Source organism: Salmo salar, chromosome ssa01, assembly GCF_905237065.1.
Source record: "Salmo salar chromosome ssa01, Ssal_v3.1, whole genome shotgun sequence".
NCBI classification, from domain to species: Eukaryota; Metazoa; Chordata; class Actinopteri; order Salmoniformes; family Salmonidae; genus Salmo; species Salmo salar.
The window spans coordinates 6,509,703-6,525,244 of NC_059442.1; the positions used below are offsets into that span (position 1 = coordinate 6,509,703).

The following is a 15,542-nucleotide window of genomic DNA, read 5'->3' on the forward strand; positions in this document are numbered from 1 at the left end:
TATCCACATTTTGTTACATTACAGCCTTACTCAAAAATGTATTAAATATAACAATTTCCTCATCAATCTACACACAATACCTCATAATGACAAAGCGAAAACAGATGTTTTGAAATGTATAAAAACAAACTAAACCAGAAATACCTTATTTACATAAGTATTCAGACCCTTTGCTACGAGACTCAAAATTGAGCAAAGTTGCATCCTGTTTACATTGATCATCCTTGAAATGTTTCTACAACTTGATTGGAATCCACCTGTGGTAAATTCAATTGATTGGACATGATTTGGAAAGGCACACACCTGTCTATATAAGGTCCCACAGTTGACAGTGCATGTCAGAGCAAAAACCAAGCCATGAGGTCGAAGGAATTGTCCGTAGAGCTCCGAGACAGGATTGTGTTGAGACACAGATCTGTGGAAGGGTACCAAAACATTTCTGCAGCATTAAAGGTTCCCAAGAACACAGTGGCCTCCATCATTCTTAAAAGGAAAACGTTTGGAACCACCAAGACTCTTCCTAGAGCTGGCCGCCTGGCCAAACTGAGAAATCGTGGGAGAATAACCTGCCCAGGGACTGCGGTTGAAAATTAGCCGGCTGGCTAAAACCGTCACTTTTACTGAAACGTTGATTCATGTGCACTGTGTCCCTGTAAAAATAAAATTAACTCAAACTCAAGGGCCTTGGTCAGGGAGGTGACCAAGAACCCGATGGTCACTCTGACAGAGCTCCAGAGTTCCTCTGTGGAGATGGGAGAAATTTCCAGAAGGACATCCATCTCTGCAGCACTCCACCATTCAGGTCTTTATGGTAGAGCGGCCAGACGGAAGCCACTCCTCAGTAAAAGGTACATGACAACCCGCTTGGAGTTTACCAAAAGGCACCTAAAGGACTCTCAGACCATGAGAAACAAGAATATCTGGTCTGATGAAACCAAGATTGAACTATTTGGCCTGAATGCCAAGCGTCACGTCTGGAGGAAACATGGCACCATCCCTACGGTGAAGCATGGTGGTGGTCATGCTATGGGGATGTTTTTCAGCGGCAGGGACTGGGAGACTAGTCAAGATCGAGGGAAAGATGAACGGAGCGAAGTACAGAGAGATCCTTGATGAAAAACTGCTCCAGAGTACTCAGGGCCTGAGACAATGCAGCGGTGGCTTCGGGACAAGTCACTGAAGGTACCTAAAAATAGCTGTGCAGCGACGTTCCCCATCCAACATTACAGAGCTTGAGAGGATCTGCAGAGAAGAATGGGAGAAACTCCCCAAAATACAGGTGTGCCAAGCTTGTAGCGTCATACCCAAGAAGATTCAAGGCTGTAATCACTGCAAAAGGTGGTTCAACAAAGTACTGAGTAAAGGGTCTGAATACTTATGTAAATGTGATATTTTAGTTTAAAATGTTTTTGTAGAAACCAGCTTTTTTCTTTGTCATTATGGGTGTGTAGATTGATGAAGAAAAATGTAATCAATTTTAGAATAAGGCTGTAATGTAACAAAATGTGGATAAAGTCAAGGGGTCTGAATACTTTCCGAATGCAATGTATATACACAGAAGTATGTAGACTTGTGGACTCAAATTAGTGGATTTGTCTATTTCAGCCACACCCGTTGCTGATAGGTGTATACAATCGAGCACACAGCCATGCAATCTCCATAGACAAACATTGGCAGTAGAATGGCCCGTACTGAAGAGCTCAGTGACTTTCAACGTGGCACCGTCATAGGATGCCACCTTTCCAACAAGTCAGTTCGTCAAATATCTGCCCTGCTAAAGCTGCCCCGGTCAACTGTAAGTGCTGTTATTGTGAAGTGGAAACGTCTAGGAGCAACAACGGTTCAGCCGCGAAGTGGTAGGCCACACAAGCTCACAGAATGGAACCGGCGAGTGCTGAAAGCGCGTAAAAAATAGTTGGTCCTTGGTTGCAACACACTACCGAGTTCCAAATTTCCTCTGGAAGTCATAATGATGATTACCTGATATAGTTATTAACTAGAGGTACATGAGGGATAATGATGATTACCTGATATAGTTATTAACTAGAGGTACATGAGGGATAATGATGATTACCTGGTATAGTTATTAACTAGAGGTACATGAGGGATAATGATGATTACCTGATATAGTCGTTATTAACTAGAGGTACATGAGGGATAATGATGATTACCTGGTATAGTTATTAACTAGAGGTACATGAGGGATAATGATGATTACCTGGTATAGTTATTAACTAGAGGTACATGAGGGATAATGATGATTACCTGATATAGTCGTTATTAACTAGAGGTACATGAGGGATAATGATGATTACCTGATATAGTCGTTATTAACTAGAGGTACAGGAGGGATAATGATGATTACCTGATATAGTTATTAACTAGAGGTACATGAGGGATAATGATGATTACCTGGTATAGTTATTAACTAGAGGTACATGAGGGATAATGATGATTACCTGGTATAGTCGTTATTAACTAGAGGTACATGAGGGATAATGATGATTACCTGATATAGTTATTAACTAGAGGTACATGAGGGATAATGATGATTACCTGGTATAGTCATTATTAACTAGAGGAACATGAGGGATAATGATGATTACCTGATATAGTCGTTATTAACTAGAGGTACATGAGGGATAATGATGATTACCTGGTATAGTTATTAACTAGAGGTACATGAGGGATAATGATGATTACCTGATATAGTCGTTATTAACTAGAGGTACATGAGGGATAATGATGATTACCTGATATAGTCGTTATTAACTAGAGGTACATGAGGGATAATGATGATTACCTGGTATAGTCGTTATTAACTAGAGGTACACGAGGGATAATGATGATTACCTGGTATAGTTATTAACTAGAGGTACATGAGGGATAATGATGATTACCTGGTATAGTTATTAACTAGAGGTACATGAGGGATAATGATGATTACCTGATATAGTCGTTATTAACTAGAGGTACATGAGGGATAATGATGATTACCTGGTATAGTCGTTATTAACTAGAGGTACATGAGGGATAATGATGATTACCTGGTATAGTCGTTATTAACTAGAGGTACATGAGGGATAATGATGATTACCTGATATAGTTATTAACTAGAGGTACATGAGGGATAATGATGATTACCTGATATAGTTATTAACTAGAGGTACATGAGGGATAATGATGATTACCTGGTATAGTCGTTATTAACTAGAGGTACATGAGGGATAATGATGATTACCTGATATAGTCGTTATTAACTAGAGGTACATGAGGGATAATGATGATTACCTGGTATAGTCGTTATTAACTAGAGGTACATGAGGGATAATGATGATTACCTTCTCCTCCCTCCTGAATCCTCCTCCCCCTCCTCCCCCCCCTCCTCCCTCTCTGCGGATGACTTCGTCAACCATTTTGAAAAGAAGGTTGACGATATCCGATCCTCGTTTGCTAAGTCAAACGACACCGCTGGTCCTGCTCACACTGCCCTACCCTGTGCTTTGACCTCTTTCTCCCCTCTCTCTCCAGATGAAATCTCGCGTCTTGTGACGGCCGGCCGCCCAACAACCTGCCCACTTGACCCTATCCCCTCCTCTCTTCTCCAGACCATTTCCGGAGACCTTCTCCCCTTCCTCACCTCGCTCATCAACTCATCCTTGACCGCTGGCTACGTCCCTTCCGTCTTCAAGAGAGCGAGAGTTGCACCCCTTCTGAAAAAAACCTACACTCGATCCCTCCGATGTCAACAACTACAGACCAGTATCCCTTCTTTCTTTTCTCTCCAAAACTCTTGAACGTGCCGTCCTTGGCCAGCTCTCCTGTTATCTCTCTCAGAATGACCTTCTTGATCCTAATCAGTCAGGTTTCAAGACTGGGCATTCAACTGAGACTGCTCTTCTCTGTGTCACGGAGGCTCTCCGCACTGCTAAAGCTAACTCTCTCTCCTCTGCTCTCATCCTTCTAGACCTATCTGCTGCCTTTGATACTGTGAACCATCAGATCCTCCTCTCCACCCTCTCCGAGTTGGGCATCTCCGGCGCGGCCCACGCTTGGATTGCGTCCTACCTGACAGGTCGCTCCTACCAGGTGGCGTGGCGAGAATCTGTCTCCGCACCATGCGCTCTCACCACTGGTGTCCCCCAGGGCTCTGTTCTAGGCCCTCTCCTATTCTCGCTATACACCAAGTCACTTGGCTCTGTCATATCCTCACATGGTCTCTCCTATCATTGCTATGCAGACGACACACAATTAATCTTCTCCTTTCCCCCTTCTGATAACCAGGCGGCGAATCGCATCTCTGCATGTCTGTCAGACATATCAGTGTGGATGACGGATCACCAGCTCAAGCTGAACCTCGGCAAGACGGAGCTGCTCTTCCTCCCGGGGAAGGACTGCCCGTTCCATGATCTCGCCATCACGGTTGACAACTCCCTTGTGTCCTCCTCCCAGAGTGCTAAGAACCTTGGCGTGATCCTGGACAACACCCTGTCGTTCTCCACTAACATCAAGGCGGTGACCCGATCCTGTAGGTTCATGCTCTACAACATTCGCAGAGTACGACCCTGCCTCACACAAGCGGCGCAGGTCCTAATCCAAGCACTTGTCATCTCCCGTCTGGATTACTGCAACTCGCTGTTGGCTGGGCTCCCTGCCTGTGCCATTAAACCCCTACAACTCATCCAGAACGCCGCAGCCCGTCTGGTGTTCAACCTTCCCAAGTTCTCTCACGTCACCCCGCTCCTCCGCTCTCTCCACTGGCTTCCAGTTGAAGCTCGCATCCGCTAGAAGACCATGGTGATTGCCTACGGAGCTGTGAAGGGAACGGCACCTCCATACCTTCAGGCTCTGATCAGGCCCTACACCCAAACAAGGGCACTGCGTTCATCCACCACTGGCCTGCTGGCCCCCCTACCTCTGAGGAAGCACAGTTCCCGCTCAGCCCAGTCAAAACTGTTCGCTGCTCTGGCACCCCAATGGTGGAACAAGCTCCCTCACGACGCCAGGACAGCGGAGTCAATCACCACCTTCCGGAGACACCTGAAACCCCACCTCTTTAAGGAATACCTAGGATAGGATAAAGTAATCCTTCTAACCCCCCCCCTTAAAAGATTTAGATGCACTATTGTAAAGTGGTTGTTCCACTGGATATCATAAGGTGAATGCACCATTTTGTAAGTCGCTCTGGATAAGAGCGTCTGCTAAATGACTTAAATGTAAATGTAAATGTAATGATTACCTGGTATAGTTATTAACTAGAGGTACATGAGGGATAATGATGATTACCTGGTATAGTTATTAACTAGAGGTACATGAGGGATAATGATGATTACCTGATATAGTTATTAACTAGAGGTACATGAGGGATAATGATGATTACCTGGTATAGTCGTTATTAACTAGAGGTACATGAGGGATAATGATGATTACCTGGTATAGTTATTAACTAGAGGTACATGAGGGATAATGATGATTACCTGGTATAGTCGTTATTAACTAGAGGTACATGAGGGATAATGATGATTACCTGATATAGTTATTAACTAGAGGTACATGAGGGATAATGATGATTACCTGATATAGTCGTTATTAAATAGAGGTACATGAGGGATAATGATGGATACCTGATATAGTTATTAACTAGAGGTACATGAGGGATAATGATGATTACCTGGTATAGTCATTATTAACTAGAGGAACATGAGGGATAATGATGATTACCTGATATAGTCGTTATTAACTAGAGGTACATGAGGGATAATGATGATTACCTGATATAGTCGTTATTAACTAGAGGTACATGAGGGATAATGATGATTACCTGGTATAGTCGTTATTAACTAGAGGTACATGAGGGATAATGATGATTACCTGGTATAGTTATTAACTAGAGGTACATGAGGGATAATGATGATTACCTGATATAGTCGTTATTAACTAGAGGTACATGAGGGATAATGATGATTACCTGGTATAGTCGTTATTAACTAGAGGTACATGAGGGATAATGATGATTACCTGGTATAGTTATTAACTAGAGGTACATGAGGGATAATGATGATTACCTGATATAGTTGGCTGACTTTCTCCTGGCACTTTATGTAGCCCTCATAGTCTGCAAACACCTTGAAGCTGAAGAGAGAGAGAGAGACAGTCAATGCCAAGACCACCCACACACAGGAGCAGACAGTAAAGTAACTGTACCTACCGGTCGTGGTTGAAGAGCATGTTGGTGACGTCTTTGAAGAGCTCTGGTTGTTTGGGGCTGAAGAATCCTCCCTGAATCTGGTCGACGGCCTGCTTCAGTTCTGGGATGTTGTTGTAATACGTCCTGGCATCGTAGCTTAGAGGAGGGAACAAAGTAGAAACAGGTCTCACAACAGACCTGGAATAATACGTCACACACGCTACAACAGGAAATTCATTTTTTTAATGAAGTAAACAATGCTAAAATGAACTGTAAAGTCAGTGGAGTTTTGCGTCACCCAACTTTACGGTATTGTTGATCATCATGTAACGTTGCTTAACGTGGAACCCATCGACACTGTATTAGATTGTAGAAAACCCTACCCATCTATGCCAAATTGTGTGTGTTCCCCCTCTACGTCCATCTGTGTGTGTGTCAGTCAGTATACGTCTGTCTGTCTGTCTGTGTGTGTTACCCCTGTACGTCCATCTCTGCCACGTCCTCTACCCTCATGCCGAAGATGAACATGTTCTCCTCTCCAGCCTCCTCTGCCATCTCTACGTTGGCTCCGTCCATGGTGCCGATGGTGAGCGCTCCGTTCAGCATGAACTTCATGTTGCCAGTGCCTGACGCCTCGGTGCCAGCTGTGGAGATCTGCTCAGACAGGTCCGTGGCTGGGATGACTGTAGGGGGGAAAATAGATGACTGTAGGGGGGAAAATAGATGACTGTAGGGGGAAAATAGATGACTGTAGGGGGAAAATAGATGACTGTAGGGGGAAAATAGATGACTGTAGGGGGGAAAATAGATGACTGTAGGGGGGAAAATAGATGACTGTAGGGGGGAAAATAGATGACTGTAGGGGGGGAAATAGATGACTGTAGGGGGGAATAGGGACAGAAAAACGGATATCTCTAATACATGCATTTGTCTGTTATCTGTGTTCCAGATGGCACCCTATTTGCTTTATAGGGCACTACTTCCCATAGGGCTCTGGTCAAAAGTAGGGCACTATATAGGGAATTAGAATGCCATTTGGGATGCACTTCGAGATAGAAGGACAATGATGATACTTTCTCACTGAAATAATGTTTTTTTTGGGGGGGGGTTAATGAGATGGTAAGCCATTATAAGGGGATCTTACGAAGTCTTATGAACCATTAAAACTGCTTCATGTGTGTAGCTCAGTTGGTAGAGCATGGTGTGTGCAACGCCAGGGTTGTTGGTTCGATTCCCACGGGTGACCAGTACGAAAAAAAAAGAAAAAAAATGTATGAAATGTATGCATTCACTACTGTAAGTCGCTCTGGATAAGAGCGTCTGCTAAAATGACTAAAATGTAAAATTAAAATTACACCTGTCTGCTTTAAGTAAAGTGTTACCATACCTTTCTCAGCCAGAGAGACCCAGGGGTTCTCCAGGTAGATATATAGTAGATAGATACAGTACCTTTCTCCAGGTAGATATATACAGTAGATAGATATATAGTAGATAGTACCTTTCTCAGCCAGGGAGACTCTGTAGTTCTCCAGGTAGATATATAGTAGATAGATACAGTACCGTTCTCCAGGTAGAAATATATAGTAGATAGTACCTTTCTCAGCCAGGGAGACTCTGTAGTTCTCCAGGTAGATGACCTTCAGTTTGCTGCCCACCACTGGGTCTTTGTTGACCACATGTCCGACGGCCGTGATCAGCTTGATGATCTTCTTGGCCATGTGATACCCCGGGGCAGCCTGTATGGGGAGACGAGGCTCTCAATGGTGAATGTGGCTAAAGATGGAAGACTTCCAGAAATATATACACTGCTCAAAAAAATAAAGGGAACACTTAAACAACACAATGTAACTCCAAGTCAATCACACTTCTGTGAAATCAAACTGTCCACTTAGGAAGCAACACTGATTGACAATAAATTTCACATGCTGTTGTGCAAATGGAATAGACAACAGGTAGAAATTATAGGCAATTAGCAAGACACCACCAATAAAGGAGTGGTTCTGCAGGTGGTGACCACAGACCACTTCTCAGTTCCTATGCTTCCTGGCTGATGTTTTGGTCACTTTTGAATGCTGGCGGTGCTTTCATTCTAGTGGTAGCATGAGACGGAGTCTACAACCCACACAAGTGGCTCAGGTAGTGCAGCTCATCCAGGATGGCACATCAATGTCAGCTGTGGCAAGAAGGTTTGCTGTGTCTGTCAGCGTAGTGTCCAGAGCATGGAGGCGCTACCAGGAGACAGGCCAGTACATCAGAAGACGTAGAGGAGGCCGTAGGAGGGCAACAACCCAGCAGCAGGACCGCTACCTCCACTTTTGTGCAAGGAGGAGCAGGAGGAGCACTGCCAGAGCCCTGCAAAATGACCTCCAGCAGGCCACAAATGTGCATGTGTCTGCTCAAACGGTCAGAAACAGACTCCATGAGGGTGGTATGAGGGCCCGACGTCCACAGGTGGGGGTTGTGCTTACAGCCCAACACCGTGCAGGACGTTTGGCATTTGCCAGAGAACACCAAGATTGGCAAATTCGACACTGGCGGCCTGTGCTCTTCACAGATGAAAGCAGGTTCACACTGAGCACGTGACAGACGTGACAGAGTCTGGAGACGCCGTGGAGAACGTTCTGCTGCCTGCAACATCCTCCAGCATGACCGGTTTGGCGGTGGGTCAGTCATGGTGTGGGGTGGCATTTCTTTGGGGGGCCGCACAGCCCTCCATGTGCTCGCCAGAGGTAGCCTGACTGCCATTAGGTACCGAGATGAGATCCTCAGACCCCTTGTGAGACCATATGCTGGTGCGTTTGGCCCTGGGTTCCTCCTAATGCAAGACAATGCTAGACCTCATGTGGCTGGAGTGTGTCAGCAGTTCCTGCAAGAGGAAGGCATTGATGCTATGGACTGGCCCGCCCGTTCCCCAGACCTGAATCCAATTGAGCACATCTGGGACATCATGTCTCGCTCCATCCACCAACGAGGAGATCCCTCAGGAGACCATCCGCCACCTCATCAGGAGCATGCCCAGGCGTTGTAGGGAGGTCATACAGGCACGTGGAGGCCACACACACTACTGAGCCTCATTTTGACTTGTTTTAAGGATATTACATCAAAGTTGGATCAGCCTGTAGTGTGGTTTTCCACTTTAATTTTGAGTGTGACTCCAATTCCAGACCTCCATGGGTTGATAAATTGGATTTCCATTGATTATTTTTGTGTGATTTTGTTGTCAGCACATTCAACTATGTAAAGAATAAAGTATTTAATAAGATTGTTTCATTCATTCAGATCTAGGATGTGTTATTTTAGTGTTCCCTTTATTTTTTTGAGCAGTGTATGTTTATATATTTTTTATTTTATTTAAAAAATCTTATTTACAATGACGGCCTACCCCGGCCAAACCCGGTCGACGCTGGGCCAATAGCGCGCCGCCCTATGCGACTCCCAATCACGGCCGGATGTGATACAGCCTGGATATGATATCATTGTTTCACCAGGGGTCCATGGGGCTCTACTTTAGACCAGGGGTCCATGGGGCTCTACTTTAGGCCAGGGTCCACGGGGCTCTACTTCAGACCAGGGTCCACGGGGCTCTACTTCAGACCAGGGGTCCATGGGGCTCTACTTTAGGCCAGGGTCCACGGGGCTCTACTTCAGACCAGGGGTCCATGGGGCTCTACTTTAGACCAGGGGTCCATGGGGCTCTACTTTAGACCAGGGTCCATAGGGCTCTACTTTAGACCAGGGTCCATAGGGCTCTACTTTAGACCAGGGTCCATGGGGCTCTACTTCAGACCAGGGGTCAATGGGGCTCTACTTCAGACCAGGGGTCCATGGGGCTCTACTTCAGACCAGGGGTCCAGGGGCTCTACTTTAGACCAGGGTCCATGGGGCTCTACTTCAGACCGGGGGTCCATAGGGCTCTGGTGAAACTTAGTGCACTATTAGGGAATAGGGTGCCATTTCAGACACAGCACTTGCCTCCTCTCTCTCTCCTTTCCTCCTCTCTCTCTCTCTCTCTCTCTCCTTGCCTCCTCTCTCTCTCCTTGCCTCCTCTCTCTCTTTCTCTCTCCTTGCCTCCTCTCTCTCTCTCGCTCCTTGCCTCCTCTCTCTCCTTGCCTCCTCTCTCTGTCTCCCTCCTTGCCTCCTTCTCAAAACCAATCTGAGGAGAAGATCCACGGTTCCTTCCTTAGAGCCTAGTCCTCCAATTCATTTGAAAAGGACGAGAGGGGAGAGTACGTGGGGAATCATGGGAAGACTCATTGAGAAAGAGTCCTAGGCTATTCATGTAATGGGTTTTGAGTTGAGTGACTCACATACATACCTTGCCACCAATGATCACAGTCCGGGGAACAAAAGGTGCTTTTGGGTTCTTCTTGATGCCTTCAAAAAAATATATATATTATATTACTTGTTCACACTTTAAACAAGGTATTACATATTATAAATACTTAATGAAGCCTTCATAAGCCTTTATAAGGCCTACATAGAAGCTTCACAAATAATTTATAAGCAGATGTCATTCTATAATCAAGGTGAATCCAGGTGAAAGCTATGATCCCTTGTTGATGTCACTCGTTAAATCCACTTCAATCAGTGTAGACATGTAAGTGCCTTTGAACGGAGTATAGTAGTAGGTTCCAGACGCACCGGTTTATGTCAAGAATTGCATCGTAGTGCTAGAGGCGTCACTACAGACCCGGGTTCGATCCCGGGCTGTATCACAACCGGCCATGATCGGGAGTCCCATAGGGCGTCAGTTGAACGGTGTTTCCTCCAACACATTGGTGCGGCTGGCTTCTGGGTTAAGCAGGCGGGTGTTAAGCGGGCGGGTGTTAAGGTGCGCGGTTTGGTGGGCCATGTTTCGGAGGAGCCCGTTGGGGAGTTGCAGCGATGAGACAAGATCGAAATTGGGGAGAAAAAAATAAATATATATATATATAATTGATCTTGTCTCATGTATATATATATAATTTCGATTGGGGAGATAGGGTGCTGTATAGGGTGTATAGGGTGCTGTGGTCTGTATAAAAATGAATTAATGAATTAAAGAACTGCAATGCTGCTGGGTTTTTCAGCTCAACAGTTTCCTGCGTGCATCTGCAACAGTCCACCACCCAAAGGAGATCCAGCCAACTTGACACAACTGTGGAAAGCATTGAAAGCACTGTGGAATGCTTTCCACACCTTACAGAGTCCATTCCCCGACGAACTGAGGCTGTTCTGAGGGCGCAAGGGGGGGGGGGGTGCAAAGCAATATTATGAAGGTGTTCCTAATGTTTTGTACACTCAGTGTAGGGTGCTGTGGTCTGTATAGGGTGCTGTGGTCTGTATAGGGGATAGGGTGCTGTGGTCTGTATAGGGGATAGGGTGCTGTGGTCTGTATAGGGGATAGGGTGCTGTGGTCTGTATAGGGGATAGGGTGCTGTGGCCTGTATAGGGTGCTGTGGCCTGTATAGGGGATAGGGTGCTGTGGTCTGTATAGGGGATAGGGTGCTGTGGTCTGTATAGGGGATAGGGCGCTGTGGCCTGTATAGGGGATAGGGTGCTGTGGTCTGTATAGGGTGCTGTGGTCTGTATAGGGGATAGGGTGCTGTGGTCTGTATAGGGGATAGGGTGCTGTGGTCTGGATAGGGGATAGGGTGCTGTGGTCTGTATAGGGGATAGGGTGCTGTGGCCTGGATAGGGGATAGGGTGCTGTGGTCTGTATAGGGGATAGGGTGCTGTGGCCTGGATAGGGGATAGGGTGCTGTGGTCTGTATAGGGGATAGGGTGCTGTGGTCTGGATAGGGGATAGGGTGCTGTGGTCTGGATAGGGGATAGGGTGCTGTGGTCTGTATAGGGGATAGGGTGCTGTGGTCTGGATAGGGGATAGGGTGTCCCTCGGTAAGGAACTTCTGAATGACGTACGGTTGTACATGGTGACGATGTGAAGGCAGTTGAGGAGCAGGCGCTTGTACTCGTGAATCCTCTTCACGTGGACGTCGAACATGGAGGACGGGTTGATGTTCACCTTGTACTCTTTCTCCAGGTACTGGGAAAACTTCACCTTGTTGTCCTGTGCACAGAAACGCATAGACCACAATGGAAATGATTTGTAAAAGCTTTCTTGTGTTATTCTTGAGGACTTTATATGCAGTATAACCACTTATGCGGTTGAATTGTGTCTTTAAATTGTGAACAAAAATCCATGCGCCAACATGCCTTGTGTACCAAGGAACAAAATGTAATGTTGCAAACAATATTCGGATATATATAGGGATCATTTTATGCCAATATAATTGTAAATATAACGAGTAGAACTCACAAATATGATCTGTTTCATGTTATGAACTGTTGCTAATTAAGGGGGAGGTTGATGTGGTAAGTCTTACCTGCTTGACATTAGAGACATCTCTAATGAAGGCATCATCGTTGACCAGCTCATTGAGCTTCTGTAACTGACTGAGGTCTTTCACATATCCCTCCCCAATGGCCTTGTCAAAGAAAGACAATAGTCAATAAAGATGCCAATTAAACCTCAGCGATTAGCTCAGCCAATCCCGGGTTACAGAGGAGAAGCCAGCGCCTAGGAGTGATGCCATTGGTCTTGTTCTGGAATTTATCCGGTTCTAATTCGTTGAAGTCTCGGAACCTTTCAAAACAAAAGGAAATATTTTCTAGAATCTAAAAAGAGTTATTGGAGAGAGAGAGAAGAGTGAAGACAGGGCCGTGTTCAATCGGGCACACCGTAGAAAAACTGTTCAAAGTGGTTTGCAATGTAAAACAAAAACAAGCGTTTCTGATTGGATAATTCCAGACAGAACTTCAAAGTCAGTTTCAGTGTTTTCGTCCGTTTTGTGCCTACGGAACACAACCTAGACAAGACCCATCTTACACATCATTCTTGATGATGTTGGAGTGTATCTCTGCAACTCCGTTGACGGCGTGAGATCCCACAATGCACAGATGGGCTATGTTGACCCTCTTGCCCCCGTCCTCCTCGATCAGAGACATCCTGCGTATCCTATTCAGGTCTCCTGGAAAGAGAGCTCCAATCCCCTGGAGCAACAGCAGAAACATACAACCAGTCAGCTGGTCCCAATCTGCTCCACCATCCCTCCTAAACCCTTTGTTGTAAATCTGAACAGGCTGGACAGGTACAGTAGAAGCAGGGTACCGCTGAGGATTCCACCACAACTTCCATATTACACATCTACAACAACAACAAAAATGCATGAAATAAAATGTATGAAAATGTATGCATTCACTACTGTAAGTCGCTCTGGATAAGAGCGTCTGCTAAATGACTAAAATGTAATTAGGGCCAAGAGGAGGAGTAGGGAGCTAACAGAGACGTACGGTAACCTACCCCCAGTGTCTACGGTAACCTACCCCCAGTGTCTACGGTAACCTGCCCCCAGTGTCTACGGTAACCTGCCCCCAGTGTCTACGGTAACCTACCCCCAGTGTCTACGGTAACCTACCCCCAGTGTCTACGGTAACCTACCCCCAGTGTCTACGCTACGGTAACCTACCCCCAGTGTCTACGCTACAGTAACCTACCCCCAGTGTCTACGGTAACCTACCCCCAGTGTCTACGCTGTAACCTACCCCCAGTGTCTACGGTAACCTACCCCCCAGTGTCTACGGTAACCTACCCCCAGTGTCTACGGTAACCTACCCCCAGTGTCTACGGTAACCTACCCCCAGTGTCTACGCTACGGTAACCTACCCCCAGTGTCTACGGTAACCTACCCCCAGTGTCTACGGTAACCTACCCCCAGTGTCTACGGTAACCTACCCCCAGTGTCTACGGTAACCTGCCCCCAGTGTCTACGGTAACCTACCCCCAGTGTCTACGGTAACCTACCCCCAGTGTCTACGGTAACCTACCCCCAGTGTCTACGGTAACCTACCCCCAGTGTCTACGCTACGGTAACCTACCCCCAGTGTCTACGGTAACCTACCCCCAGTGTCTACGGTAACCTACCCCCAGTGTCTACGGTAACCTACCCCCAGTGTCTACGCTACGGTAACCTACCCCCAGTGTCTACGGTAACCTACCCCCAGTGTCTACGGTAACCTACCCCCAGTGTCTACGGTAACCTACCCCCAGTTTCTACGGTAACCTACCCCCAGTGTCTACGGTAACCTACCCCCAGTGTCTACGGTAACCTACCCCCAGTGTCTACGGTAACCTACCCCCAGTGTCTACGGTAACCTACCCCCAGTGTCTACGGTAACCTACCCCAGTGTCTACGGTAACCTACCCCCAGTGTCTACGGTAACCTACCCCCAGTGTCTACGGTAACCTACCCCCAGTGTCTACGGTAACCTACCCCCAGTGTCTACGGTAACCTACCCCCAGTGTCTACGGTAACCTACCCCCAGTGTCTACGCTACGGTAACCTACCCCCCAGTGTCTACGCGTAACCTACCCCCAGTGTCTACGCTACGTAACCTACCCCCAGTGTCTACGGTAACCTACCCCCCCAGTGTCTACGGTAACCTACCCCCAGTGTCTACGGTAACCTGCCCCCAGTGTCTACGGTAACCTACCCCCAGTGTCTACGGTAACCTACCCCCAGTGTCTACGGTAACCTACCCCCAGTGTCTACGGTAACCTACCCCCAGTGTCTACGGTAACCTACCCCCAGTGTCTACGCTACGGTAACCTACCCCCAGTGTCTACGCTACGGTAACCTACCCCCAGTGTCTACGGTAACCTACCCCCAGTGTCTACGGTAACCTACCCCCAGTGTCTACGGTAACCTACCCCCAGTGTCTACGGTAACCTACCCCCAGTGTCTACGGTAACCTACCCCCAGTGTCTACGGTAACCTACCCCCAGTGTCTACGGTAACCTACCCCCAGTGTCTACGGTAACCTACCCCCAGTGTCTACGCTACGGTAACCTACCCCCAGTGTCTACGGTAACCTACCCCCAGTGTCTACGGTAACCTACCCCCAGTGTCTACGGTAACCTACCCCCAGTGTCTACGGTAACCTACCCCAGTGTCTACGGTAACCTACCCCCAGTGTCTACGGTAACCTACCCCCAGTGTCTACGGTAACCTACCCCCAGTGTCTACGGTAACCTACCCCCAGTGTCTACGGTAACCTGCCCCCAGTGTCTACGGTAACCTACCCCCAGTGTCTACGGTAACCTACCCCAGTGTCTACGGTAACCTACCCCCAGTGTCTCACGGTAACCTACCCCCAGTGTCTACGGTAACCTACCCCCAGTGTCTACGGTAACCTACCCCCAGTGTCTACGGTAACCTGCCCCCAGTGTCTACGGTAACCTACCCCCAGTGTCTACGGTAACCTACCCCCAGTGTCTACGCACGGTAACCTACCCCCAGTGTCTACGGTAACCTAC

The 15,542-nt window shown here is 47.0% G+C and overlaps 1 protein-coding gene across 3 annotated transcripts in view; it reads right to left on the reverse strand.

The window, feature by feature from the left end:
- Nucleotides 1–15,542, reverse strand: part of pygl (phosphorylase, glycogen, liver) — a 115,710-nt gene that overhangs the window by 838 nt on the left and 99,330 nt on the right. For all 3 annotated transcript variants that reach the window (XM_045709887.1, XM_045709846.1, XM_045709822.1), the window contains 9 exons: nt 13,056–13,219; nt 12,698–12,812; nt 12,553–12,654; nt 12,089–12,236; nt 10,503–10,561; nt 7,782–7,923; nt 6,663–6,870; nt 6,209–6,343; nt 6,066–6,132 (listed from right to left, as the gene is read on the reverse strand). In XM_045709887.1, the coding sequence (XP_045565843.1) occupies nt 6,066–6,132; nt 6,209–6,343; nt 6,663–6,870; nt 7,782–7,923; nt 10,503–10,561; nt 12,089–12,236; nt 12,553–12,654; nt 12,698–12,812; nt 13,056–13,219 (1,140 nt within the window). The remainder of the gene's footprint in view (nt 1–6,065; nt 6,133–6,208; nt 6,344–6,662; nt 6,871–7,781; nt 7,924–10,502; nt 10,562–12,088; nt 12,237–12,552; nt 12,655–12,697; nt 12,813–13,055; nt 13,220–15,542) is intronic.